This window comes from Colletotrichum fructicola (genome assembly GCF_000319635.2).
Source record: "Colletotrichum fructicola Nara gc5 chromosome Unknown KSG_Nara_v1_contig05, whole genome shotgun sequence".
NCBI classification, from domain to species: domain Eukaryota; kingdom Fungi; phylum Ascomycota; class Sordariomycetes; order Glomerellales; family Glomerellaceae; genus Colletotrichum; species Colletotrichum fructicola.
Genome location: NW_027094055.1, coordinates 1,377,946 through 1,405,158, shown reverse-complemented (window position 1 = coordinate 1,405,158; position 27,213 = coordinate 1,377,946). Strand labels below are relative to the sequence as shown.

General features: G+C 51.3%; 10 protein-coding genes across 10 annotated transcripts; 6 read left to right on the top strand and 4 right to left on the bottom strand.

The window, feature by feature from the left end:
• Window positions 1–380: 380 nt before the first annotated feature.
• CGGC5_v009062 (uncharacterized protein) lies at window positions 381–1,479 on the bottom strand (the record flags this gene model as incomplete). Its single annotated transcript, XM_032037594.2, has 4 exons — window positions 381–558; window positions 613–627; window positions 693–912; window positions 1,011–1,479. The coding sequence occupies 4 exons, from the start codon at window positions 1,477–1,479 to the stop codon at window positions 381–383; spliced, it is 882 nt and encodes a 293-aa protein (XP_031883501.2).
• A 2,280-nt stretch (window positions 1,480–3,759) lies between these two features.
• Window positions 3,760–4,189, bottom strand: CGGC5_v009061 (uncharacterized protein; the record flags this gene model as incomplete). Its single annotated transcript, XM_032037596.1, has 2 exons — window positions 3,760–3,994; window positions 4,050–4,189. The coding sequence occupies 2 exons, from the start codon at window positions 4,187–4,189 to the stop codon at window positions 3,760–3,762; spliced, it is 375 nt and encodes a 124-aa protein (XP_031883462.1).
• Window positions 4,190–5,742: 1,553 nt separating this feature from the next.
• On the bottom strand, window positions 5,743–7,643 carry AGP2-6 (General amino acid permease AGP2; the record flags this gene model as incomplete). Its single annotated transcript, XM_032037597.1, has 2 exons — window positions 5,743–6,937; window positions 7,144–7,643. The coding sequence occupies 2 exons, from the start codon at window positions 7,641–7,643 to the stop codon at window positions 5,743–5,745; spliced, it is 1,695 nt and encodes a 564-aa protein (XP_031883461.1).
• Window positions 7,644–12,132: 4,489 nt separating this feature from the next.
• Window positions 12,133–12,966, top strand: CGGC5_v009059 (uncharacterized protein; the record flags this gene model as incomplete). Its single annotated transcript, XM_032037598.1, has 2 exons — window positions 12,133–12,838; window positions 12,911–12,966. 2 exons carry the CDS (start codon window positions 12,133–12,135, stop codon window positions 12,964–12,966), a joined length of 762 nt encoding a protein of 253 aa, XP_031883464.1.
• A 484-nt stretch (window positions 12,967–13,450) lies between these two features.
• On the top strand, window positions 13,451–14,530 carry CGGC5_v009058 (3'(2'),5'-bisphosphate nucleotidase; the record flags this gene model as incomplete). The annotated part of the gene is made up of 1 exon (XM_032037599.1): window positions 13,451–14,530. One exon carries the CDS (start codon window positions 13,451–13,453, stop codon window positions 14,528–14,530), a length of 1,080 nt encoding a protein of 359 aa, XP_031883463.1.
• A 1,370-nt stretch (window positions 14,531–15,900) lies between these two features.
• Window positions 15,901–16,196, top strand: CGGC5_v009057 (uncharacterized protein; the record flags this gene model as incomplete). The annotated part of the gene is made up of 2 exons (XM_066152116.1): window positions 15,901–16,002; window positions 16,068–16,196. The coding sequence occupies 2 exons, from the start codon at window positions 15,901–15,903 to the stop codon at window positions 16,194–16,196; spliced, it is 231 nt and encodes a 76-aa protein (XP_066008348.1).
• Window positions 16,197–16,718: 522 nt separating this feature from the next.
• On the top strand, window positions 16,719–17,052 carry CGGC5_v009056 (uncharacterized protein; the record flags this gene model as incomplete). Its single annotated transcript, XM_032037601.1, has 2 exons — window positions 16,719–16,880; window positions 16,966–17,052. 2 exons carry the CDS (start codon window positions 16,719–16,721, stop codon window positions 17,050–17,052), a joined length of 249 nt encoding a protein of 82 aa, XP_031883635.1.
• A 1,949-nt stretch (window positions 17,053–19,001) lies between these two features.
• On the bottom strand, window positions 19,002–20,593 carry Ulk1 (Serine/threonine-protein kinase ULK1; the record flags this gene model as incomplete). Its single annotated transcript, XM_066152115.1, has 2 exons — window positions 19,002–19,964; window positions 20,030–20,593. The coding sequence occupies 2 exons, from the start codon at window positions 20,591–20,593 to the stop codon at window positions 19,002–19,004; spliced, it is 1,527 nt and encodes a 508-aa protein (XP_066008460.1).
• Window positions 20,594–22,706: 2,113 nt separating this feature from the next.
• CGGC5_v009054 (Serine/threonine-protein kinase RAD53) lies at window positions 22,707–25,557 on the top strand (the record flags this gene model as incomplete). Its single annotated transcript, XM_066152114.1, has 6 exons — window positions 22,707–23,297; window positions 23,383–24,241; window positions 24,629–24,681; window positions 24,738–24,768; window positions 25,337–25,403; window positions 25,458–25,557. 6 exons carry the CDS (start codon window positions 22,707–22,709, stop codon window positions 25,555–25,557), a joined length of 1,701 nt encoding a protein of 566 aa, XP_066008461.1.
• Window positions 25,558–26,020: 463 nt separating this feature from the next.
• On the top strand, window positions 26,021–27,005 carry CGGC5_v009053 (uncharacterized protein; the record flags this gene model as incomplete). Its single annotated transcript, XM_032037605.1, has 2 exons — window positions 26,021–26,223; window positions 26,285–27,005. The coding sequence occupies 2 exons, from the start codon at window positions 26,021–26,023 to the stop codon at window positions 27,003–27,005; spliced, it is 924 nt and encodes a 307-aa protein (XP_031883634.1).
• Window positions 27,006–27,213: the final 208 nt, after the last annotated feature.

Here is a 27,213-nt window from a genome sequence, read left to right as displayed (position 1 = left end):
GGAGTTGCTGGAGCATCTGGGGATCTTGCCTTATCGCTCACCTAACTGCATTGACGCGAAGGCGGCTCTGGGGCTTGATGTGAACGGGAACCCCATACCGACTTCCCTCGAGGCCACGGCGACGGCAGTCGATCCGATGGAGACCGGGGCCGCTGAGCGAAGTCTTCCGGCCATGACTGGTAGAAGCTTGCAGGAGAGTCTCTCAACAGCAACGGCGACACTGACGGTAACTCCAAGAGCATAAGTATGTTTGACTTAGTGGAGAAAAGTTGATGTATTCGAGCTTTGTATGTACTGGAGTCGATACAGTGGCGTTCAACAAGATAAGTAGTCGCTGAAATCAACACATTGAGAGATCGTATGCACTCTCTGGGAAAATCTCACCATACTTCATGACAGATCCAAACAAACATCTGGAATAAGGTCTGGATCCTCCCTCCAGTTAGAAAGAAACTCTTATCTGTCTCGTCCAAACTTATGTGAATCGAATCCTTCTTCATAACGCTCCTCGACTTCGCCTGCGGCACGATAAACCTGCTCAGAGTCACGCGCCCAGTCCTGCTCGCGGAAATCAGCTGGCCAGCCGTAAAGTCTCAGTGCCTTGCCAATCACCTGGCCAAGAATTTCCTACCAACAACTTTTCAGTTTACAAACACTCAGACCTTATGACTAGGCCACTGTGTCGAGCTTACAGATAAGTGCTCCAGTACTCGCCTTGACTTGAGGCTGGAACCAGTTCAAGATCGAGTACATCCTGAATCCACGTCCGCAGGACGGTCGGCGCATGGTACATGGGCCAGTTTCTGTAGTGATCCGGGTCGTCCGGCCGTTCAACCGGGTAGTCCCGGGGAGGGCCACCCGGAATTCCTCTGGCTGGAGCTTCGAGAGGCCCAGAGACGAATCTTAAGGCGTCTTGATTGATATCCTCATTAGCTCAACTATTCATATGTCCACGAAAGGGGGTACCCAGAATGACAGAGACTTGGGTGAAAGGAAGATAAGATACATACTGTGACTTAGATCCAGGATCCAGGCAAGACCATCACTCTCATCAGGGCGGGCTAAGGCGACATCTTGAGATAGGAGGTAGCTGGCATCATTCGAGCTGTCAGGGTGGGCAGAATACTGCGCCATATCGTGCGGATCGCGACAACCGTTCACATCATCCTCCTCCAAGTAATTTATGGCGTCGGCCTCGCGATAAATGCGCATGCGCCGGTACGACGCGTTGCGGGGGTAAGGCAGCCGCTCAAGGAGTGAGACAGCCTCCGGGATCATCCTCTTTTCGTTCAACAAACGCTGGGTATCCAGCTGAGCGTGCCTCCCCGTGTCTTCCTGCGGGAATATAACATCCTCGCGTTTCCAAAAGTTAAGCCTCAGTAGCATGGCGTACATGTCGCACCAGAGGGAGACAAATTCGTCCTCCCGGAAGGCTGCCGCAGAGCCCACAGCAGGCTGCGTCCAGACTAGTGGTGCCATTTTGGTTAGAAGCGTCATTGTGGGTGGGCTATTGCTTGTATGTGGCGTTGTTGTGGATAGTCTACGTGAGGCTATTAATGAGCAAAGAGGGGTTGAAGAAAAGTAGATTCAGCATGCAGACAACCAACAGACTTGAGATGAACGATTGGCGGACTTCAAGGCGTTAGTCAGCTGGCGCCAAGCGCAAAACATCTCTCAGCTGGATACCAAGCCCGTTATCTTCAGCCTGGGCTTAGAATGCCAAGCATTGCTCTCGCGATATAAGACCAGACGGCATCAGAGTGCAAGAACTTGGATGTTTCAGAGATAGTCCAAGGGTTTTTGTGTCTAGTTTCGGATTCCGAATTACGAAGGGGTGGACGCAGGCTGGCATCATATAGACTCGTAGCATATGCTCCTCGGAGACAACCTGAGTGTTCATGGACACCGCAGTATTTGTCGCTGACAGCGCTGCCTGATTCAACTCCGAGAGCATCATCTAGCATCAGTATGTCTCACTGCACTTCAAATCCGGAGACTGGTAGTGTATAATAGGAGCGAGGAAGACGAGCGCGCCAACCTTGTAAACACGAAGTCAGCAATGCTTGTCAGTAAAAATGAGTCGATCAGTGGCCCCATACGTGACGGTTGGATCGTGATGGCCATTGTTCTCGCCAGTCCTTCGATAAGAGTCATTCAGCGGAATCGCAAGTAGTGCCCTCAAATAAAGTAACAAAACAGGGTTGATTTCAGGCAAGACAACGTGGTGACCGGTTCTCTCGTAACCTTTATAATCAGTGCGAGGAGAAAATTGATGTTATTGTAAACGGCAAGTCCCAACCGGAAGCCTTCTTATGAATGGCCCACATAGAGACCAGTGTGGTCGAGCATGAAGCGGTACAGGCCAAATCTCTGCGGACGGTACGCACACCGTCAAGTCAGTCAGGCCAATCTACTCTCATGAGATCATGCAAGTTTACCGGCGATAAGATAGCACTGGTTTGGATGCGACGAGCCAGACGCGATCTCGAAATGTGACATTCTGTTTGTTCCGGTAATACCTACCCAGTGGGTATTGCGAAGTTCCAACACATCGTTGCAATGTATCTTGGGATACCAAGGAGACCCGGCTTTTTTCAGCTCCCGTCTCATTTCAAGATTAACAACGTATTACTTGCAAGAAAGTCCAGCATGGTTGTTATAATGTATCTTCGGTAGCACAAATAAGGACTATGTTTTGCTTCTCCGCTCCTCTAACTATCTCTTGACTCGCAATGCCTATAAGTCAGTTGTAGTAGAGTTTCCTACGAGGCACTTTGTTACAGTTTCGGGCCCCATTTTCTCGAATAACAGCCTGCTTTCCTTTTTAGGAGATATTTCACCGAAGGCTCGGGGAGGCGGAACCGCGAACTCCGTGACTTCAACCTAGATCATGCGGAACAGACCTAGGTCATCAAGCGCAATACGCCATTAGGAGCATAAATACCAGTGACTCGGTATTACCCTGTGCAGGAGCACAACAGTCGTCCAGCTACATATCCAGTGCAATTTGCAACGATCTTGATACCAGACTACACTGTACACATCGAAATCATGCGCACTACTTTCTTGCTATTCGCCTCGATTGCAGCTGCCACAACTTTATACTGCAACGGTGGCACTGAGGGCAACGGAGATTGTGAGAACAATAAGCTGCATACTTACTGCGTAGGTCTCGGGAATGCATTTTCCTGCTTCTTTCGTTAACATTTCTCGGAAGTGCAGCGATGTAAATGAGACTCCTTACGTCAACGCGAGAGAAGTCACGGTGAAGTCCGAAGACCGCAAAGGTCGGGATGTTTGCACGCCCTCAGGCACCTTGAGAGTCGGACGAGTGTTTTGTGCGCCATAGTTGGTGGCGGGTCTTTCATATGTATTGTATCTACGTTGGAGGTGGTGCTGAACGGGAATTCGAAACCTTGATGCTTTCGCGGTCTGGTGGTGTTGAAGGCACAGCCGGTTGCGCCACATACTTGCGCCCCGGCTCGAATGTCTTGCAACTGCATTCGATTCAACAGCTTCTATACAGTGATTTCTCGTATGCTAAAGCTTCTTGCATATCCACTTCACGTTCACTAGATTTGATTCGCATTTTAACCAACGTTTGTGGCAATAAAGTGCTATTGATGCTAAGTTTGACACCAGGCAGCCCAGTCTAGCAACGATGGCGTAGAACTCAAGCCTAGTCGTGAAGAATTGAAGATCTCGTGACAAGAAGCTAGGATAGTGACTATGATAACAGACAACCCCCCTTGCTTTTGTCTACGCAGGGACGCAGGCGAAGCTGGTGAGACCGTAGAAACCGCACTTATCCGTCGTCGTCTTCCAAGAGAAGCAGTCTCCACAAACGCGATCGACGGTGACCCTGCAAAGCGATGATTGACCCTCGCCGTTGGAGCCCTTCCAGTCGGAAGACGTCAGGCCGCGGTCGGCTCCTGAGATGCGGGCCGAGACGGTGGAGCCCAGGGTCGCCGGGTTGGCGAACTTGTCAAACTTGCTGCGGTGTATGTCAGTACCATTTCTCAGACAGTAATTGTAGTAGAGTTGCTTACGCTGAGCACTGGCAGTCCTTGGCGGCGGTACCGCAGTTGCCGCGAGCGACGAGCTCAGCATGCTCGGCAGGCTGCGCGCTGGGGGCAGCGTAGACGCTAGAGGCGAGAGCGAAGACGACGGGAACAAGGGAGAACTTCATTTTGAAAGATTGTAGGTATCGGAAAGATGACTAAAGAATGGATATGGTAGGATAGACTTGAAAGAGTGTGATGGTGTTGCGGGCTAGAGCGGCGATCAAAAGCAAGGAACAACACCAGCGACAACACCGAGTATTTAATGCTCTACTCATCCCCAGGCTAAGCATTGGCTCGTGTGCATGATTGACAACACGCCGCCGAGCTTCCGGGCATCCTTTTCCAGAAGAGTGAAATGAGACGAACTAGCAAGATTAACCTTTGAGAGAAATGGCCCGGCGGGATGGTTGAAGCTCGTCTCATGTCTTCGGGAGGCCCAGCAATTTCCTCGTGAGGCGGGTTGAGACGAATGGGACCCGTGCTCTCTTATTATCAACTGAACGATAACAGATTAATTTGTCTTGAATCTGAGTTCTCAGCGCGCAAGTTGCGAGGCTTGGGGCTTGTGTTTTGTCGCAAAACGAGTCATGGTGAATGAAGCACGGTTCTGATAGAGACCCGGGTTTTGGGAATGCCGCGAAAGCGAGGCGCCCTATCGCGGAGTCTTGAGCAGAATATTTTAATCATTGGCTATTGAACTTCGAGATCGGTTTCTTGAGAGTTCCGCCCGCGGGCTGGCCGCCCACCTTCGGAACATGAATTTCTGTTGATGTTCTCTCCTTGTGATTGGAGGATTTGGTGCAACACTTCCAGGCCGAAGTTCCAGACCGAAGTGAATAGCCCCCCTACTTCTCGCTCTACGGCTTGATCCGAATGGCGAACCATCTTTATCCGATAATCACTTTATCTACCAGTCCATCGGTAGCCGGCACCGTTACGGTGATCACATAGGGTACAAGTGCCACACCGTTGACTGCCACGAGTAGTGGCTCCTAATCCTGCACGCCACACCCGTCCCGACCGCTGAGGTAGGGGTCCCAGTCCGCTCGGGGCTTTTCTTCGCGGAACTTTTGACTCTTTGACGGAGTTGGCGTTCAGAACCCCGAATTCGGAAGAGACTAGCAGCAGCCGGTGGGATCTAGTAATGAAACTTCTCCCGTAGTTGACGACCCTTCCCAGCACATCTAGTATTCATGTAACCCTTGAACTCAGCTTCAGAGAGCTCATCGAACAGAATCGTCTTCGGACTTCTTACTATTAGTTTGCCAAGTGTTTCTTGCGCATTTGTATTTAGTATCAGTATTTTCGATGAGCAGAATGCTATCCGCCACTCTCGTCGTGTACGGCGTCCTTGTAGCCCGCATTATCCAGAGCCTGTTCACCCACGTAGCAACGTAAGTTGAAATAGTGGCATGAACGTCATGGCAACTGCAGATGAACACCCATGGGAATGTGAGAGAACTCGATGACATCCGGAAATGCTCGTCGGATCCATGATGAGTCCACTTGGAGACCCACCACGAGGGGACTTAGGTGAGACAATCGCCGATTTCTCGGAGCTATTCCTCCACCATCACTCAAATTAAGCTGTTCAAAAAACGTCATTGTGATGAAATATTCTTTTTGATAATTATTCATTATATTCTTTCACGAAGAAAGCCAAAGCAACCACCACTTACTAGGCCTTCTCGCCCTTGATGACCTTATTGCGGCCGATGCCAACCATCTGGAGCATCTCCCTCCAGAACGTGTTCGGGGGCTCGCGCGTCATCAGATGGTCCTCGTACGCCTCGATGATGGGGCGGTCCCATTGCAGGTCCAGCACCTCGGGCCTGACGTACTTGGTGCGCTTGATAACCTTCCAGAAGATGAACAGAATCGGCGCGACAATCTGCATCGTGTAGTTGGAGAAGAAATCGCCGACGCTGAAGGTGGGGCGGAAAGCGGACCATCCGTACGTAAGAACAACGATGGTCTGCAGGATCAGGGCGATCCACGCGCCGTAGGGCTGGAACCAGCCGTAGTACGGCAGGCGGCGGCGGTCGAAGTTCTGCACCTTGCACGCGCGGTGGAAGTTCAGGAAGGTGATGGACATGACGAGGTAGTTGATGACGCCGCCGCCGGTGATGAGCGCGAGCAGCCAGTTGAGCACCTTGGCGGAGCCGCTGCCGCACTGCAGGAACGAGAGCATGGGAAAGATCATGGTGAAGGCGAAGCACCAGATAGGCACGCCGTTCTTGGTGGTCTTGCGGAACACGGCCGGGGCGCGGCCGTCCATCGCCAGACTGTACAGGGACCGCGTGGCGCAGTAGGTGTACGTGTTGCCCGCGGAGAAGATGGTGGTGAACAGCAGGGCATTGACCAGGTGGGGGAGACCCTGGATCCCCAGGTTCTCCATCGCCATGACCCAGGGGGAGGCCGCGGCCGTGCCGCCGCTGGCGGTGCCGTCGATGTAGATCTTAACGAGGGTCGGGTCGTTGTACGGGACCACGATGCCGCAGGTCAGCGCGGCGCCGACGAAGAAGAGACCGAAGCGGAGGTAGACCGTCTTGAACGCGGACTTAATGTAGAGCGAGGGATGCTTGGCCTCGGCGGCGATCATCGAAATATAGTCGGGGCCGACAACGGTGAACGTGGCAGTGGCCAGAGCACCCATGAAGCCCTCCATGCGACCCGTGTCACCGGTAGTCATGTACGTCGCGAACGCCCCGGGATTCGAAAAGTGACGGAACCCGTACGCGTCGTGGGCCGGGTTTCCACCGACCATGGTAATGAATGTGAAGAGGAACAGGATGAAGATGAGCAAGACCTTGCCGCCGGAGAGCCAGAACTCGGCTTCACCGAACACGCCCACAGCAGCCACATTCATGAGACTAGAATCACACAATCGGCGTTTAGCATGCATACACAACACTTCATGGGGTGAGAGAAAGAAGGCAAAGAAAGGGAGTCTTGAAGCGAGTGTCACGCGAGGGGCACAGAGAGCTCTAGAGTGTCCGGTCGGTCTAGTCGCTTTCGTTTGGCCCTGGCAGAAGGAGAAAAGAAGGTCAACAATCCCACAGGACCCGAGGTGACTTACCCGTATGCAACAATGATGGCAGCGCAGATACCCGCCGTCGGACCAGGCTCAGTAACCTTCTCGTTCCAGAATGAAAGTACAAGATTGAGCGCGGTGATTTCGAACGGGATCAGGAGTGCCTCGTAGAGGAAGTAGTTCCAGCCAACCATGAAGCCGAGAGCTTCGTCAACCCAGACACCAGCGAGACGGATAAAGCCGCCGGAGACGGGCATGTAGGTGCTCATCTCGGCGATGGAGTTGTTGACCAGGGCGACGACGCAGGCGTAGAGGGTGTATGCGATCAAGAGCGAGGCGGGGCCGCCCTTGGCAAGACCTCCACCGATGGTGACGAACAGACCGGTTCCGATGGTGCCTCCGATGGCAATGAGCTGGATCTGGCGGTTGTCGAGACGGCGCTGCAGGCCGTCGGAGTTGTGCCGGACACAGGAGCCGTAGCTGTCGAGGGAGACCCTCTGAGCGCCGGCAGACCCTTCCGGGCCCTTGAGCTCTTCTTGCGCCATGGCGTGTATGAGGGAAGTGAATCTAATCAACCGGGCGGTCGGGCTGGTTTAGATTCTTCCCGCGATCGTGGTAGTGACAGTGAGACTGAAGAAAGCCACAGATTGCATGTGGAGGAACTTGAGGGGCGATTCGCGGGGGAAGCTTGGGGAATCGCGAAAAGGAAGGGGGATGACAGGAAAAGGGAAGAACAGGAAATGCGCAAAGCAGATCTCGATGGGAAAAGGGTTTTGTTTTAAGAGAGCACCGCCGATCGGGTTGGGGCGGCGCAGAATTTTTGACAGGAAAGGCAAAAAAACTTTCAACGCGCCCAACGTGTCTGTCCGCCACACTCACACTCTCACTCACACCAACAAGGCGCAAGCAAATGAGTGCGTCCTGGGCGTTCCTCGTTGCTGCATCAGAGATTCAGGGACAGGCTACAGCCACGAGTACCCATACAAACATCCATGGGGACGTTAGATGTCCTGTGTGGAGTTGACGGGGACAGTCCCTGACTCTGCCCAGGGCTGCCCCATCCCAATCCTTCGGCGCGCGCAGGGCTAGGGGAGAATATTTCCGCAATGTCGTCATACCTTGCCTTAGTGGCTTTACTGAAGACGGTGGTTATTGGCCAATGTCGGGGTCTCACAAGCAGTCCGTTCGCATGTGGCTTCGGGGGGGCTTTGTGTCTGAACATGGGACATTCTATCAGTGACTAACTCGCTGAATGGGCTATCGCAGAGTCCGAACATGCGACAGGATGCTCATTGGCCGGGTGTCATCATTTATCTTGCAGGGACGAGTTTCCACGTCTGGCAAGCGTACGCGGGGTGTCAGGAGCAGATAATCTCCATAACGACGCTCATCCCAACTCCAGTGACTCCAATCTTTTTTGTGTTTCCGGCCTTCTGAAGGGACGAGTCTGTAGGGGTTCACTTTATGAGGGGAAGACACGCAGAGACAAGAAAAAAAAAGATGGGAACGGATGGAGATGGAGTCGGTGCCTCATGCTGCGCACCCTGGGGGCAACCAATGAGGATTTTTCTGCCTCATCATCTCAGACCATCGTTCATGTCGGCGGCCAATGGCCAATGGGCTTCATCTTTCGCTGAGACTGTTAGGCTCTCCACCAAGAATCGCGCGAGGTTTTAGCGAGGCATGTTCAACGAATCCTAGACCGGCCGGCGACACTGCGACCCCGCTCTGTGTTGGGAGGTAATGAAAAAAAAATAACGAAAAATTTGTCCAATTGTTGTCTAAACAAACGGCCGCGGCCAATCAGTGGTGCGGTGTTAAGAAGCTGCGGCAAATGTGTGAAATCCTAATGAGAGGCCCCAACCAAAGAGCGCCTCCAAAAGGCCATTCCTGTCCCACTTTATATGCAGCAGCCAGTCAATGCCCGACCATGGGATGTGGACACTTTGTTCCAATCGAGGCAAAGGACAAAATGAGGGTGGATCCGACTCTGAATCGGCGGCGTCGTCGTCGTTCCAGAGAGACAGCCGCTGCTCGCAAGAGGCCTCTGAGGAGAGAGAGACAACATCAATCGAGAGTCGTCGTTGAAAGAAGCTTATCAATTCTGCGGAAACGTTCTTGACAAGAGTGATCAGCCTCCCTGAGTCTTTTGAGCCGCAACAATGTTGGGTGTGCGTGCGCCTCCTTTTTTGATTGGCAAGGTTGGCACAGCTCTGGGCGCGACGGCACTCACTGCTGCTGGCTGCTGCTGCTACTCTCTCTTCTCTCGCACACTCTCTCCGCGCCTGCTGAATGGGCGATGGTGTTTCATTCAGATAGGCAGGACGGGCGCAACAACCATGTCAGACATTCCCGCCTGGCCAGTGCCAAGCGGTCTCTGGCACCCGTGTGGATAATGGCATGACGCCGAGTCTGGCGGCGTATCTGCTTCCGACCGCTTGATTGGAACGGGAGCGAACGAAGGCCCACGACGCCGTACGGCCCCAGTAGCAGCGGGACCGAAGCAGTGGGGGCAGCTCTCTCGGTCTTCCAATCTCTGCCGTTCAACCGCGATTCGTGGCCCTTGGCATCCACTAGGACGTCTGGGGGGGCCTTGACGGCGCGCAATGGTTTGCTGCATGTTTTCTGCAAGGCTTTTGGGGGGATGACGTAGTGTACGCGCTGTTGGCGACGAATAATGTTGCGCCCGGCTTGCAGGCCAGGCCTTGTCGACTGTCAGACGAGGAACTTCCGCAAAGGGATACGAAGGTTTTTTTTCCCCGTGTGTTCCTTCTCCCGTACGTCGGCTGGCCTCGGCTATGGTTTGCGAGAGGCCGAGGGAAGAGACAGGTCTCACCGTCTTATCTAACTAATGCCAACGCCGCCACGGTCAATCCGAGTCGAAGGGATTGGACTCGGTCTGGGCTGTGCTGCTGCTGTGCTGAGGACCATTGCGGCAAATAATTGAGCTTGGTGGTCAGCTGGTGTGTTGCTCAACATCGCCCCCAAACGCCATGTTATTTTTTTCGCCGTCATTGCTCGGCAAACTGGCCACAACCAGCTAATCCGAAATCTTTCAGACGACGCCGCAATCCGATGACCGCCCATCATTGACGTGATTCTCCAAAGCTTCTTAGGCAACGTGATGAAAACTTCCGGCTTGATCCCGGCTCCGGGCATGTCATGCCGACCAACCCCATCAGCAGCGTCCGAATCGAATTTTCCTCAGGAAATCGTACCATGGACTCGGCAAAATCCCGAGTGCAAGAATTTGGCAGCTGAATGCACTGTGGTAGCTCACATGTGTCATTAAATTCCACAAGGAACGGGTCTTTCTGTCCGAAAACTCTGTTAAAGAATCAGTCCTGGTTGTTCTTACAATCCCCAGTATCGGAGTTGACTCCGGTACGAGTACGATAATTTTGCCACCTAACTCCAACTTGCGTTCATGTCGCAGAGTTGTTCTGGAAATTCTGCTAGAGGAGACTTCAATTGCATATCATCGAATTAGAGATTGATACCAGCGTCTGAGTAAAAAGAAAATGTCGTACTTTGATGTAAATCGGACGTTTGATGAAGTAGAGGGGTGCTGTTGATTGAAGGCTTAGCTGTATCGACCTCGAGGCAGACGCAGTCCCGACGGCGTTTGAATGACAGCCGCGGGAGCTAGTGCAACTCAATGCTGTCATTTTCGCGCAATCCTTCCCGGAAGGATTCTATCGAAGTGCCAGTGGCTGGACCCTGGAGTCTCGAGATAGACTTCCTGGCTACATATTGGTGTAAGGTTGGCAAGACGCCTAGAGACCAGTTCAATCTACGGAGTTACTTCTCACCTTCAACGCTCAAACGACTTAGAGTTCCAGTTCTTTGACATTTTGCAACGTTGCCGCCATATGGCTCAGTACTAGCAGGTAGGTCGATTAGACATCCATGAGCTTGGTTGAGTCTATCGATTAATCAAGCCACTCCGTCAAACCGTCGTACTCAATAGGTCGACATCAATGAAGGAATAACGTCAGTTGCCGCACAGATTGCAACGCAAAGTTGCGATTTGATATGCAAGCAAGGATTGGCAATTACGTGCATCCCCTTGCAAGCACGACAATGGCAGTTCCCAACTCCTACATGGCTACCCCACCGCTGCTGCTGCATCTACCTACACTCAAGATAGTTGAAAAGTCTCTGTCAACTACCGCTTCATTTTGATTTGGCAGTATCTTGAACCGGGTCCACCGCAACAACAATAGCAAGCTTACCGTTGAATCGAACCTCAGGTATACTATTAGCGATATCAATAAATTTTACTCGGCATTTTAGCCAAAACTAGCTCACTGACATCAAAATCAAAACGGGGTAAGTATCCAATGAATGATCATGACGGGTGGGCATGTAACACGCTCTTCGCACGCCCAAACACCACGAATGTTGGCTTGTCATGGAGATGTCCAATTGAGAAAGTACCATTTGAACCCATCGCAGTCACAATAGAAACCCTCCGACTATCCATATTGGAGGATTGAGTGAATAAAGTAGGTCATGTTATGCCAAATCCAGAAGTCGCGGAATTGCCATCTTTCCGCGCTAACTTCTTGTAGAGGTTGTGTTGATATTTTGCGATCTAAATCTCTCGCTAAATGGCTTTTTCTTCCGCGGCATACATCTCGGGCGACGGATGCGAGAACAGGTGACTGTTTCGCTTGAGTGAATTAACAAATCACTCATCCGGTTTCCAGCGTAAACAAAGCAGCAGCCAATGGCGTCGCACCGCTGCTCAATACGGAGGTTCGGTAATGGTGGGAATGCTTCTATTCCCATTCGCTACTACCGGTAGGCAGCCGTGAGCGGTGATCTCATAATAAGCCGCTGGTCGACACGACCGTTCTTGCATTTGCCCGCGATTGCAATGATTACTTTACTTGCATCTCTCGAATTTCACAACTGGCATCAAGCTCCAACAGCCCTCCGCGGGGAGATTCCCTATCAAACTGACCCGGCTCGTTTTCCTATCAACCACGCAAGCATTCTACAGGGCCGCTTGACACCGATAAGAACACCATGTCGCTGTCAACCACCACCGAAATTAGCGCCTCGCTTCCCCCGGAATACACGGAAGATGCATCCGACGTCCAAGAAACGCTGCAGCCCGATACCCTGCGCCGAGCAGACCGCTTCATTCACTCAGCCAACTCTGCCGAGACAGACTCTGGGGTCTATGAAACCAATCGCGAGATCGACTCGCTCCGCGAAAATGACCGTAAAATCGAGTTCAGCCGTATCGACTACTCCCTGAAGCGGAGGGGCGGAAGCGGCGGCCGCGACTCCACCGCGGCCCCAGAGATCGTCGCGCACCCCAAACACGTCTTCAACATTGAGCGCCCACCTCTGGTCGTCCAGGAGCCCTTCGCGTACTACATCCGAGCCGTGTCCCGCAGCGGGATAGGCGCGGTCGGGGTCAGATTCTCCAAGATTGGGAAGGGCAGCATCTGCAAGGCATGGCTCGTCAAGAGGAAGCTGAACGCGACGAGGGACTGGGAGGCAAAGGAGCTGCTGTTTGATGTCAGAATGAACAATGACGTGTGCGACTGGATGGACGATAGCGGCAGGCGTCTTGCTGTTGAGGAATCGAGAGATGGCATCAACAGTTTGAACATCTTGGTGCCTTTAGAGAGGGCGATGCGCGATGCACTTGTCGCGACTTGGTGCGTGCGCCGCTGGGAATGCAAGGCGCTGGAATACCATCAGAAACGAACATGGAAAGAAAGTGAGTCGATTTCTCTCTTCTCCGGTGTTACATCGAGAACTTAGACTTGGGCATGAAGCTTACATTTTACAGGGAAACACATTATGGAGACTTGCACATTTGGTCTTCCAGGGAGAGGTGGAGCTTGATATATACCAAACAACGAGCATTTGATACCCGTTATGCATTCGTCAATCCCTGTGCCGTCTCCCATTGCTCTTCCTCGCTTGATACCTCCCTCCGTTGCCCAGTGATCGGGTCCGAGGCCCACTTTTGCACTCGGAGCTTCCGAGGCCGATGCCGGCCACGCCACGGCGATTCTTCCGGCGAAAATTTGCGTCGAAAAGAGCCAAACCAGAAAAGCCGCGCTCAGGACTCTGACATCATCGCCCCCATTCAAACATCCATCATCAACAGTGACTCCCCGTAAATTTCAAATCTCCGACCTCATCCGCCTGACACCTGCAAACGTCGAATCTTTCCCGCAACCGATTTCCTGCAACTGAGCCACATTCTTCAAAGCCCCTGCAGGATCACCGCTGCGCTGCAACTCGACCCGCTTGGCGTCGACTCACCTTGCCTACCTCACCTCATCTCATCTTCAACCTCCCATCATCGACGCGCAAACCAATCATGGACGGACCATACGCTCACGAACTAACCGTCGCCATCGCGGCCATCCAGCATGCTGCAACACTCAGCCGACGCGTCCTGGTCGCCTCCGACAAGGGCGTCGTGACAAAAGAAGACCTCAGCCCCGTCACCGTCGCCGACTTCGCCATCCAGGCCCTCCTCACATCAACCCTGCACGCCGCATTCCCCGGCGACAAGTTCGTCGGCGAAGAGTCCGCGGCCGACCTCCGCGAGAACCCGGAGCTCCTCAAGTCGGTGTGGGCGCTCCTGCAGCAGGTCGCGAGCGAGAAGGAGCCGGACTCCCTGTGCAAGCTGCCCGAGTCGCCTGAGCAGATGTGCGAGATGATTGACTGGTGCGGCCTGGGAGACCCGTCGCCGACGGGGAGGTTCTGGGTGTTTGACCCCATCGACGGCACCAAGACCTTCGTCAGAGGCGAGCTCTACGCCATCAACGTGTGTCTCATGGAGGACGGCAAGCAGAGCGTCGGCATCGTTGGCCTCCCAATGCTGGCGGCGGACGCGAAAGCACCCATCAACAACGACAGTATCGACCCCACCAGCACAGGCAGCATCATGTTCGCCGTCAGGGGCCACGGCACCTACATCCGCGCGCTGCCCGGGCCGCTGGACCTCCAGCCGACGAAGATCCCCCGCCACGCGGACGGCGACAACCACCCCCTGGTCTCGGTGACCTGCATCGACGGCTCCGACTCGGCGGTACCGGGGATCCACAAGAAGGTCGCCGAGCGCCTCGGAGTGTCGTACCCCGGCAACGACTTGCTCGGCTGGGTGTTGCGATGGGCGGTGCTCGGCTTGGGCCAGGCGAACTGCACGTTCTGGGCGTACAGGAGGCGCGACCGTCTGGCGAAGATTTGGGATCACGCCGGTGCCATGTTGCTGTTCGAAGAGGTCGGCGGAAAGGTCACGGATGTCGATGGAAACCCGGTGAACTTGGTTGCTGGCCGTAAGATGGTGGCTAACTATGGCTTCATCGCGGCGCCACCGGCGGTTCATGAGAAGGTGAGGACCGCCGTGAGGGAAACTCTAGAGGCTGAGGGACATGCCCACCTCCTAGGTTAGAAAATGTGGCGGCCTTTTCGGCCAATGTTTCATTTGCTTTAGCGCTTAGAGTAACGAGTATCAGACGACACATGAACTATTCAAAAGGGTAACAGAGCTTATCATTAGAAACTCACATTAGAGCCACAGCAGAACTGATGATATCAAAATGAAGCTATCTGCAAAAGGGGTCCCAGACTTCCTTCAAAATGCATATCGCTACTTGATGTTTTCGGACTGCTTGGCATCCCGTTAAGTAGCCAACCAGCCGCCTTGGCACGCGCCTCCCACTTTGCAGTTCGTAAGGGTTGTGGAAACCGTGGGTTGATCGGAGAAAGGTCCTCTTCTCTCTGCTCATAATCAAAGCATTGAGATGTTAGTCTTGCTATTACCACCCCAATCACCCCGCGGTCCCTAGTCTATGGCACCCGAAAGTGAACAGCCACCTGTGTAAGTCCACACCCGTAACCTTCCTAGGCCGGACGATTGATTCTATGTCGGAGTTCGTAGTAGATTCTTACGCCCCAGATTAGAAGCCAGAACGAATATTCTGAGGAGCAGGCCCCTCACTACTGTTTCGGTCGGCGAGACTGCAGCCCGACCTGTTCATCCATGGCCATTAGCGTTTCCTTGCCAGCCAGTCCTGTTTCTAGCACGTTCAGTTCGATGTCTGTGGCTACATGGACTTCTCCTCGCTATAATCCGATCCTACCGCTTTTGGTATCGTTAGCGAGGGCGAGTGTCAAGATACTCCTTGCACAAAGAGTGCCGCCGGCTATCGTGCACAACGAGTGAAGCATGATATATCGAAAAAGCTCTTGATTACGCATGATCCTCCTGGAGAGCGCAGTAACCTGGGACCAAGGAAACCCTCGAGAGGGACTTTATAATGCAGTAGGTATAGTAGGTCAGTTCTGAAAAGATCGTGTGAGACGCGATGTTCTTGGAGCATGAACTCAAAAACGAGCCGAGTCTACCTGCTTTGCCTAACTCTGCTGTACGTCTTTACAGCACACTACCTAGAACAGCAAACCTGGCTAGATTCGACAGTTGGGTTGCATCATCGCTTGCTTCCGTTCGCAAGCATCGGGTGCGGAGTTCTATGAAACACAGCTAGTGCATTAGTCCAGAAAGCACATCTCACTTTCTAAAGAATATCCGGACCTAGAGTACTGATAGCACAATTATAGGCATTACTCACTGTACGACAATCTGATGAAAGCGCAAAATCTTTGGGAAAAGCTTTGGGCAAAACGTTATGACCGTTCTGGTACGAAAGCGATACCGAGACTTTCTGAAACTGGAGCAGAAATTCACACTGCGCCACACATAGAACATGCCAATCTAGTCGCCGTGCGCTCGTTGTCCAGCATAAAAGTTACACAGGCATCATGGATGGGCAATTGTCGGCCACTGCCCGGCCCGTCGTCACCTATCTTAAGACCGAACCGAACTGGCGGAAGAATATAAACTCTGGTGTCGGAACAGCAGAGGTAATTGCCTAGATTGCCTCGACTTGGCAACCCGAGTCATTACACGGAAAACTAAACATCAACAGGTACGGGCATTTCCGACGCATCCGACTAGACAGCACCCTAGCTTTTTGCGCCCTACGTGGAAAGTTTACGGCGTATTGAGCGTCGATCTGCCCCCTTATCAGCCCCGTATCTATATTGCGCATCAGTAAGGAGCACAGATCACAGCACAACTCGTTGCGCTTACTTGCGCTGCTCACATTTTGTCAACGTGAGTTTGCCGCGATTGCAACATACCAGAGTACAATGGCAACATAGCTATAGGACTTGATGATTGAATGATATTTACTTTGCAAACCTAAATCAAATGCTTTACTTTCTACAAAGCATCTCACGGAATTCATTGCCCGAAAGCAATCCCAAGGAAGTTCGCCCCGGCTGAATTGAATGTCTCCTGTTCCTGCGGAGTCGCGATGTGGGTTCCCTTAGAAACTCAAAGTAATTAAACTGAACCGACAAGGCTGAGCAGTCCCCTTTTGATCGTACTTCGGGTTGAATCAAACTACCGACATGCACGATTTCGGGAGTTTCTTCGGACTAGGCGGACGGCTTGTAGACTATAAGTATCCAAATCATCTGCTGTCGATTAAATGCTGAAATCTTGTTATTAACCTCACTCTCCATCACCAACTACCAAACAGTCCTTCAAAACACCCACACGACAGCTCGCCAACATGCAGTTCTTCACCCAGATCCTCCTCCTGGCCTGCGCCACCACCGGTCTGGCCAGCGTCGCTCAGAGCCCCAACGGCATGCTCAACGTCATCGAGACCCGCCAGATGCAGTGCATCAAGAGCAACTGCGGCGGTGTCGGCGCGGCTTGCGCTGGTGCCTGGGTAAGTACTTTCAAGAAGTTGAAGCATAGCTCCTCGCTGCTTCAGCGTCTGTTGTTTAGTTCGAGATCAAGCTAATTCTCAACAGTGCTGCGTGCGCTACAACAGCGATGGCTGCAAGTGTATTGCTCCCGGCGACATTTCCGAGCAGGGCGAGTCGTGCCCCAAGGCATAAATGGACTGATAGATGTAGCGGAAGAAAAGCTTTGGATGAAGGAATAGCCAATCACGCAGATGAATAACAATTATTTCGTTGTTGATCCAAACCTGATCTCGATCCCATGTGTCGTTGTAGAATTGTACGAGCAGCGATGCCGGATCGGTTGAAACATTCAGCACGGAAACCACAGTCGCAATACCTACGGCACACGAGTTTCATTAACAAATGGTAATTTAGTCCAGACAATGAAACTGCAAGCCATGGATTTAATGTCGAAGAGTCCAGAACTCTGAACACTACTTGCTAGTAAAACATCCCCAAAACTATGTTCTCGATGCAGAAATCCTCCACTCAGGAGATCAAGCTGCCCCTCCTCGGATACTCCAGCTGGTATGGCAAGCAACATCTCCATCTGTGGCCTCTGTAGACTGCTCGCCATAGCTACCGAAAGCCTGATCACTAGAGAGAATAAACTGGCGACACTCGAACTCACAAGAACCCACAGGTATCTGGTCCCGTCTTCCGAGCCCGCGCGTCCGATAGCGTCGCTTTATTCATTAGCATGTAGGTATTGAAGTAAAGCCAGATATTACATGTATTAATTGCATGAACTCTGACCATTTAATCGTGCAGGATGATCATTGAGTCCAGCTTGGACCCCCATTGCTATCGGATGCTGGAAGCTTCATCCATAATGCAGGGACGACCGCTGTCCTGGCCCTTACCGATGTCGACCGAAAGGCACCCGTTTCAGCGTGTATAAAATGGGCACCGGCGTTCCAATCCAGGAGCGTGACTTGCAGCTGTCTTCGCCCTGACAGGCGTTTATTTTGCCCCAGCTCAAGCTGAGAAAGCCGCTTGTGCCACTCAACCTGGTTCTGGAGCCGCGAGATGTAATTAAAAACACCATTAAAAACACCTTTCGGCGTCGGTCAGTGTTGACGCTCAAGTCTCCAATCTTCCACAACACCACCGCACAGCCCCCGACAAGAAGGTGTGGCTCGCATGAAATATTCATCGCAGATTTTGAGACTCTTATGCTTCCTTCATCGTGGACTATCCGTTGTGCACCAGCTACTGGCACACAATGATAATAACAGTTCTCGTCGTTTCCCATGAAGGTGGCCTATATGGCCGATTTCTTCCTCTATAAAAGGACCCCGATGTATCACTTTGGTAAATGAATCTGAAGAGGTAGGATACGGCCTGGGAGCAATAACACAAAAGCTTTGAACAAAACTGGGGGTTGAAATATCAGGGTTTGATCTCAGTTGTTGATTTAAGCTAGACGTCGTGAGGAGCTGTATAGAACGCCACTTCTCTGATTGGTATTCTGAGAACTGTTTGCTGGAAATTATCATCTCACGCACCTGATCATTCGAAGTAATTTGCCCGTCTGCGCGGCCTCATTGCAGAGGAGACGTGGGAGACATGTTTGAGTCCGCCTGGGTAGCAACACGGGGAACTTTGGGCTGGGTAGCAGTCCAGATAGCTGTGAGTGGACTAGTAGTAGGCCTAACATATAAATAGTACTTACGCGTGGTTGGGAAGGTTAATAAGCAGATTGAGGGTTTGCGGACGTGAAAATGACCTACTCTTAGGACTTGAAGAGAATCTGAAATTTATGTGGCCGCGCCGTGGCGGTGTCAAAGCCTAACTGTATGTTACAAGAGATAGTCGGTAGTATAAAGCAAGTGTGTTGGAATTTGTTAGCGCAAGAAGCAAAGCGAAAGAAGCATCATCTCAGCCAGGACTTGAACAAAATGTCATTACATGTATAGATTTCGAATTCAAGAGACAACCTGAGATTTTCAAAGACCTTGTAATAAACCTATTAATTGAATCAAACAATACCAGTAAATATAGAAAGTAACTGGCTAGCAGGAAGTAATGTTACCAGCGCAATGTAAGCAAACAAGTACTACAAATTATAATCTCAGCAGTTAACCATGCCTTTTCCTTCGTTACCAGCTAGTTGCTGTTATCGGGCCGTCGGAGACTTTGACTGGGCGTCGAAATATTGCCGGTGTTATTGGACGGCTTTTGACCTGATTCATTATGAATGATGGGTCTTTGGTCGCGCGTTGAACGATCTTTCCAAGCTTCTCGTACATCACATCCGCCGTGACACGATCATCTACTCGAATGAGAAGTAAATGTTCAGTAATTAGATTGACCAACGCACCAAGCGCTGTATCTCCTCTGCACCGCGGATCGCTTCGAAGAACTGCAAATGCATTAAGCACAGATGGATGAATCTCTGGATCAGCTCCCCGCAACGTGAAGAAGTTGGAAGTCTGTTTGATGGCCATCGACCTTCTGTCGTCTCTGGCATCGGTAAAGCTGGCGATGGCGTCGAATCCGTAAATCATCCAGATGATGAATTCGAGATATATACATGCCATTGACCAAATGTCGTATCTGCGAGGCCTGGGCTTGTCTGTCTCCATGAGGGCTTCCGGTGGCTCGTATGCAGGTGTAGTCGCTCTTGTGTTGGTGTCTCCTACTCTCATGTTCGTGGCAAGTTTGTGGACTTTAGAGATACCCACATCTGCAATGACAAGCCTTCCCCGTCCACCCTCTTTGAAGTGGAGAATATTTCCGGGTTTGAGATCCCCATGTCGACAGTTGATTTCATGGAGTTTTTGGAGAGCACCACTGATTCCAAGCATCTGCTGCAGGGACCACAGCATGAGCCCAGGATCTGAGGTATGAAGCTTCCAAAGGTGCTCTAGGTTTCCTCCATCCGCCCATGGAAAGGCAATGAAGTATGAATCTGCTCGCTCACAGCAGAATAAGTATCGAATGAGATGCTTGTCGATAATCCCTTGCGTTCTTTCGAGATTATTCATTTCCTGCTTGAACATAGTACGACCGACAGCTTTGTGAAACGTTTTCACCGCAATCAACATGTCCTTATTTTGCACCTTACCACATTCAATGTCAGTTACTCGGTGCTTTCATACGGGGAAAGAGTTAGTTGATCACTCACCCCAGCACCTTTTTGGTGCGCCGCATGCAGCTCGCTCTTGTACACAATACTGCTGTGTTCTCCTCGGATCTCGGTTGCTCTCAAGAACGGCAGGGGACACGTTGGATCTACATACACGACTTCAGGTTTCCCTGAGACATCTAGTACCGGCGCCAGGAAGAGCCACTGCTTCTCCAGGAACAAATCCACTTTTGCAGCATTCCCCCAGTCTTGGAATGATGTGACTGTCTTTCCGCTACTGGACTTCAAGACAGAGCCATTACTGGCATGTTTCGGCATGACAAAGGGCAGGTCGCTGTCGTTCAGACCGTCTCCAACTAGCTTTTTGATTGCTTGAGGCTCCCCGATAATCACAAGGATCGCGAACAACCTCCTCGAACTTTTCGCAATCTGGCCGGGAAGTCCGTCGGAGAACACTCGGCTTCTCAGACTTCGCCGAAGCCCGCTTTTGACGGCCTCCTTGGTAACGACATTTAGAATGTCGCAGGGGACAAAGTTTTGACCTATGATGGAACAATCCTGAAAAGAGCCTTTTAGCTTCAGAAGCAAAGAGTCTGACGACATGACGTCCGAACGCATATGTGCGGATCTTTAAAATGATAGTCTTGAATAACCAGGGGTGGGTTTGCGTTGAAATGAGCTGAAGACAGTCGAGTGCTTATGAAAGTCTCAACACCGGGGGACGGCCCAAGGCTGCGCAAAGTATCCAGGTGACGAAAACAGGCATCCAAAAAGGCAGCCATGGAGGCAGCCGCCCAGGAAAGTGTCCGTCTCAGAACAGAAATGCCGAGGTGATCCTCCAACTTCTTCCAGGCAAGTTCCTCCAAGGCTACCGTGGCTTAGCGGCGAGTTCGTCACCATCACATTCCTTGCCTAAGTATGCATAAGTAGGTCTTGTGTGACATTCGGTCGCTGGCTTAGGCCTCGTTGCGAGATGCTCCTCGTTCAAAGCCTGGCGCTCGAAAAGGCCTGGAGTCAGCTGGCACCCCCTCCGTGTAGCTGGTGCAGGAGGAGAGGACCACCACAAGTCAGTTGAACCAATAAAAATGTTGCACCCTGGCACATTGTGCGATTGTAAAGATAACTTGCTTGGCTCAGCCTGATTTGACGTCGGTTCTGAGCCTGCAGCTTCAGCCCAAAGATAAGATGCGCGTAATTACCCCGCCTTTCTTGGCTAGAACTGCAGATGCACGTTTTGAAGACTCGCTTCATTGCTTTTCATGCATGTCAGACTGCCTGTGTTTGCTGTGTACAGCCTGATCCTCAGGGGTTCTCTCTCACCCAGCGATTTTGTTCTCGGATACGAGCAGTTGTAGTATAACTCGACTTCCACAAAACTGGGTGCATATGCCAGGGCCCATGCGAACTTTCCCGACTGATACAACATCTTTAGAATGCGTATAGAGTTGCGACGGGATTTTGATGGTATCATTCCAAGTTGAGATGTGGGATGAGGTAATCACGGCCGATGCTTACCGGTTCGTGCTGATATGCACGCGCACGATTACTGGCTTTATGCAACCATCACACCATCAACACCAGACACATCGCTTGACAGCAACCTTTAGAAAGTCACATGTGGACCGAACCCGCCATACTCCGACGCGGATTCACGTTTCGTCCATCCCGAAGCGTGCGAACCAAGCGTACCATGTCTATCCAAACATGGGAACCTGGCGCAGTGAAGTCGTGGTAAATGCGATAGGTCGGGAGCATGAGAGGCACACGGTTCGAAACGGTCACTAACTGAGTCCTGCTTCGTAGATTGTTAATCTGATTTGCGTTGTAGTCTCGCCCAATATGTTCCATCGTTTCTTCGACGTTCATGACATCAATGTCAATAGATATCATGGATTTCTCAATTGGCTTTCTATACTAGTTCATTGCAGCAAGTGGTAAGTAATTGGGTAAGAAAGGTATAGCAATGAACTTTTCTTGGACTTTGAAATGCGACGAAAACGCCTGCACCTCCCTGTTATGCCCCCTCGTCTCCCGCCTAGCACACCTGGTAATAATTACAGCGCAGCTTCGCATGGCATTTAGAAGTATCCACAGCTCTAGGCAGTATGGTGTGCGTCAGAAGGCAACCAGAACTAGTGAGGCAGTCATGGAAGGTGGGGTGCCGGGAAAAGGAGGGGAAGGTCGTGGTCTGCTGTGCAGACAGCCAACACCAACCAGTGAGAAAACCAAACCATATCCGCATCAGAACATTGCTGCATGCCACAGGCGAATAAAAAAGCTTAAGACCCCAGTCTGGCTCAAGAAATCATTGAGAGGCAGTATTAACCGCAAATTTTCTTCTGACATGCGAGGCGTATCTCTATTATGTGGCTTTGATTGGATTTCATCGCAGGTGAGTAAGGCCTGTTTGAGAATGAACGGACGACGCCAAGTCTTTCAGCTCCAAAGTATAAAGCTGAACAACGGATGACAGAAAAGGAGAAAGGTGTCTCTCAAAAGGAAGCAGTCATCGAAAACTTGCCTCGTTGCCTCTGTACTGCAGCAAGATCGGACGAATCGCGTCAACTTCGATCTTTCGGTTGAGCCGACTGCGCGCCGCCTTTCCTCAGTCACGAGATACACCCGAAGAACTTCCAGCTTATCGTCTTACTTGAGAGAGAAATCATCTAACATCAGCCTTCGAAGAAACACCAGCGAAGACGACGAAAAAGTCATGATGAACCCCTTACGAGCGCAGTTGAGGACCGCTCAGATCCCCCAGGAGACTGCATTCACAGGATCCTTCGTTCCATATTCTTCCCTCAAGGAATTGATATCGAAGCAAGTCGTGAAGGACACTTTAACAAAGCGGAAGCAAAAGCCTCGAACTGACATATCAACTCTCGTATCATTCGTCTGCGGAAAGCCTGAAGCAAGAAGGATCTTTGCGATTCTGGTATGGATCGGCCAGGTAGGACTCATTGATACTGTTTACGCCCACAACTTTGTCGACTCTCTGCTGCCTTTGTACATTGATCACAACGGCACCGTCAAAACGCATACCACAGGAAGCGGTGCCTCTGAAATCGTCACCAAAGTCTTCTCGGATGAGAGATGGACAGAGGAGTCTCCTGACTTCTTTTGCGAAGCCCAATGGCAATTTCTTGGCCCCATTTTCAGGGAGCAACAGTTCAAATACTCGTTCCTGAAGCAGCATCGAATGCCGTTCTTGAAGCAACCAAGCACCAGCAACCACAGAGAAAGCTATTTCAGCACAGTTGAAAAGTGGTGTATTCACAAAGCACACTTCAAAAAAAGCTCAAAGATTGTGAGTAAGATGCCCTGGGGAAAACAGTTGGTCCCTAGACTATAGCGGTGCTGTCGATATATGGACTGACATTCATCGTACCAAGCCCATCTCTCTCGACCGGAACGGTCACCCGCTTGTTGCGGTGAAGTCATTGAAAAGCGTCAACATGAACGATCAAGAATACAGGGATGCAGCTGAGACTGAGGCAGATGTCTTGGAAATGATCAGAGATTTAGAGCATCCGCACCTCATCAAAGCGATTGCTTACTACACTAGAGACGACCAATACTACATTGTTTTCCCGTGGGCTGGAGGCGGCAATCTACGAGACTATTGGGGAGGAGAGCCGCCCCGTGAGCTCGACGCAGAATACATTGGCTGGGTTGTCGGTCAACTCTGTGGCCTAGCTGGTGCTATGGAGAGGCTTCACTCATCCTCGAAGGGCACATGCCGACATGGAGATCTGAAGCCAGAGAATATTCTATGCTTTGAAGACAGGGGAAGAGCTGATCCCTTCGCTCAACCATTCCTTGTCATAGCGGATGTTGGACTTGCTAAAGTCCACACCCTTGCGACCGAGATGCGTAACGAAGCAACGCGCACAAAAAACGGGACGGTCATGTACGAGCCACCTGAAGCTATTTTACAGCTGGAGAAGAATCAACCGAGATCGCGACGATACGACACTTGGTCTATGGGTTGCATATATTTTGAGTTTCTCATTTGGGTATTGTACGGAAAGAGCGAATTGGTTCGCTTTGGGGAGGATATCACTCACCGAGAGAACAGGAGTCGCCAATTCTTCGAGGTGGTTGGGTCAGGGGCAGTGGGAGCCGCCAAAATCAAGCCAAGTGTCCAGAAGTGGGTGGATTGGATGAGGAAAGATCCGAGGTGTCCTAGAAACACCGCTGTCCGAGAAATTCTCGAGCTCATTTGCACACGACTGCTTGTTATCGAGGTAAGTAAGCCGAGGACGGCATCATCAGGAAGCGCAAGTACCCAGGGCAGCACGATACTTCACGAGGCCGAAGGGCCAGACTTGGTTAAAATTATCCGATCAGACACCAATAGCAGCTTCAACGGAACAGAGTCTGATGAGTTACGATACCGAGCAACTTCCACGGAGATGCATAGTGCTCTCAATGATATCAGAAGAGACGCTGCCGGGACGAAGCCGAAGATTCAGTGGATGAACTGGCAGGCAAGATCCCCAGGGGGGCCAAGATTTTTTGGAGACAACTTGGCGCCTAATCAACTAGGTACAAGAGGGCTGCCGCGGCGATGATTTAAGAGGTGAAGGGTAACTTTCCTAGGTTCCCATTCCCCTCCAATAACCAATTCGCTGGCAGACGAAGACACCGACTTGGCAGTTGCGGATGACAATGCCTTTTCCAACAAAGATGTATGATTCTTTGGGCCTACGGATGTTCCAAAAAAAAAAGCTTACATTATCGTCAGTATGTATGTTCGCCTGAATTGACTCAGAAAAGTACGATTCTGGCTAATCATCTATCTGGCGCAGATGGTAAGGATGCCCCCTAAACTGCCCAAACTTCACAATCTAACCTTGATATTCGCGCTAGTTTGTAGGTTAACAATATCCTTCGGAAGTGCTTTTAATGACTCCTATTGCTCGGATAGACGGTATGCCCATCCAGCTTTCCGGCTGCCTTTCGCCTTTCGTGTGCTAGTCTTCATGCTAACATTAGAACGCCGCGTAGCCAGTGAGTATTATCGAATATTCTGCGGTAGGAACATTCTGATTGATGGAAATTTAGCTTGACAACGAATGGGAGTGCAGCCCAGATCGTACTACAGCTCGAGAGCTTTTCAAGAACCTTGACGTGTTCCGTGAGGGATCAACAACAAATAAGATCGTTGATTTATGCTCGCGATGCATTGGCCTGCGCAGTCGGCTTTGTTCCCGGACGCTTTCTTTCTCCGACACCCCTGATGCCTTAGCAAAAAGAGCAAGAGAGTGCAATCTCTGCCGATTGCTGTCGGCGTCTCTTGAGCCTATGAAGATGAAGTATCATGAAGAAATTTGGTTTGAAAAGCTGGAGAGCTATCTGACCTCCAGCGTACGGCCTGGACGACCGATTGCAGTGCTGTACAGTTTGCCAGGTGAGAAAAATGGCTCAAAATTAACCAACATGACATGACACTGACGCCCTCTAGAAAAGTCGTTGCCCGGTGCACAGCGGGGAATGCCACTGCTTCCAACTGCCGGCGGTCCATCCCATATCGCGATATTGTCGACATGGATCCGCGTCTGTGATGAGACACACCACTGCAAGCCAAAAGTAGACACCCCCTTTCTTCCAACACGAGTTATCGACGTTGGGTTCCAGGACTCCGACACATGCCGATTACTCTGCGCAGATCGTGGGCAAACAAACCCTGGGAAATATTTGGCCCTCTCGCATCGATGGGGCGCACCGGACCAACACAGAAAGTTTTGCACTTTAAAGGAAAACTTGGAAATTTTCAAACAGAGGCTCAGGATTTCAGAGCTTCCCAAAACCTTTCAAGATGCCATCTATGTCACACGAAACCTTCGCATTCAGTACCTTTGGATTGACTCACTCTGCATTGTTCAAGACGACCCAGAAGATTGGAAAATGGAATCTCGTCTGATGGAACAAGTATATAGCTCAGCCTACGCCACGTTAGCAGCCAGTTGTGCTAGCGGTACTGAGGACGGCTTCCTGAAACCTCGTCCATGGAGGCATTGCGTCAGAATGGAGTCTGATAGGGGCCCGTATTACGTGTGCGACTCTATTGATGACTTCGGGCGCGATGTGGAACAAGGGGAGTTGAACAAACGAGCATGGATTCTCCAAGAACGTGCGCTTTCTCGTCGCACAATTTACTTCTCTGAGAAGCAGACGTACTGGGAATGCGGAAGAGGTGTCAGAGGCGAGACAATGACCAAGATGAGAAAGTGAGTCCAACTCGACCTTCACCTACGTGTGGTCTTCGGGACTGACATTCCTCAATCTCAGTCGGAAAGCTTCGTTCCTAGGGGATTCGGACTTTCCGCACTCCATCGATACCTACGTTCGCGGTATGAAGATAGAGCTCTACCAGGATCTCTATCAGAAGTATTCTGGGCTAGCTCTCAGTTCAATTGGAGACAGGCCAGTCGCTCTCCGCGGCCTCGAAACGCGACTTATCCGTACATTCAACACAGTTGGGGCTCATGGTGTCTTTGCGACCTTCTTCCATAGATGTCTGCTGTGGCAAAAGGCAAATCGGTGTCTAGAGCGCATCAGCTTGAAATTGCTCAGAGGCGTTTATGTTCCTTCATGGTCCTGGATGGCTTACGACGGCGAGATCAGATACATGAATGTTCCATTCAACATGTACTCCTGGGAAGCGGACATTATCTCGCCTTTCATAGGCTGGTCATCTCAAAGTATGAAGGAGAATAGTGAGGGAGACACAGCTGGTGAGATTAAGACGCCTGTATGGGGACTGATGGGCTCCGATGACCTGCAATTGGATCTCGACACCGCCGAACGCCCCCTTTCTGATCTGAGATGTGTGGTTGTGGCAAAAAGTAAGGAGTCTCAAGGGAAGCCCCAGCAGTCACATTACGTACTTCTGGTACAACTCATTGCGGCTGATGGAGGTTATGAGGTATATGAAAGAGCGGGGGTCGCAAAAGTTAGAGGGGAGCAGATTGCATTTCATAAGGGAAGTCGGATGGGCGTTCTCAAATGATCTTAGGGCTTTGCTAGATAGAAATACCCTTCTCTAGCGTCGGTCTTTTCATAAAGACCCGGTTTTTGGGAGGTTTGCGAACCCAATGCGACTTCATTGGGAGATTTCAGACTTGTCAAGTCTACTGTGAGTCTGTGACAGACGTCTTCGAGTCTGTGGACTTTCAATGCTTTGAGCAACTTGCAACCATATTCCCGGCAATACCCGG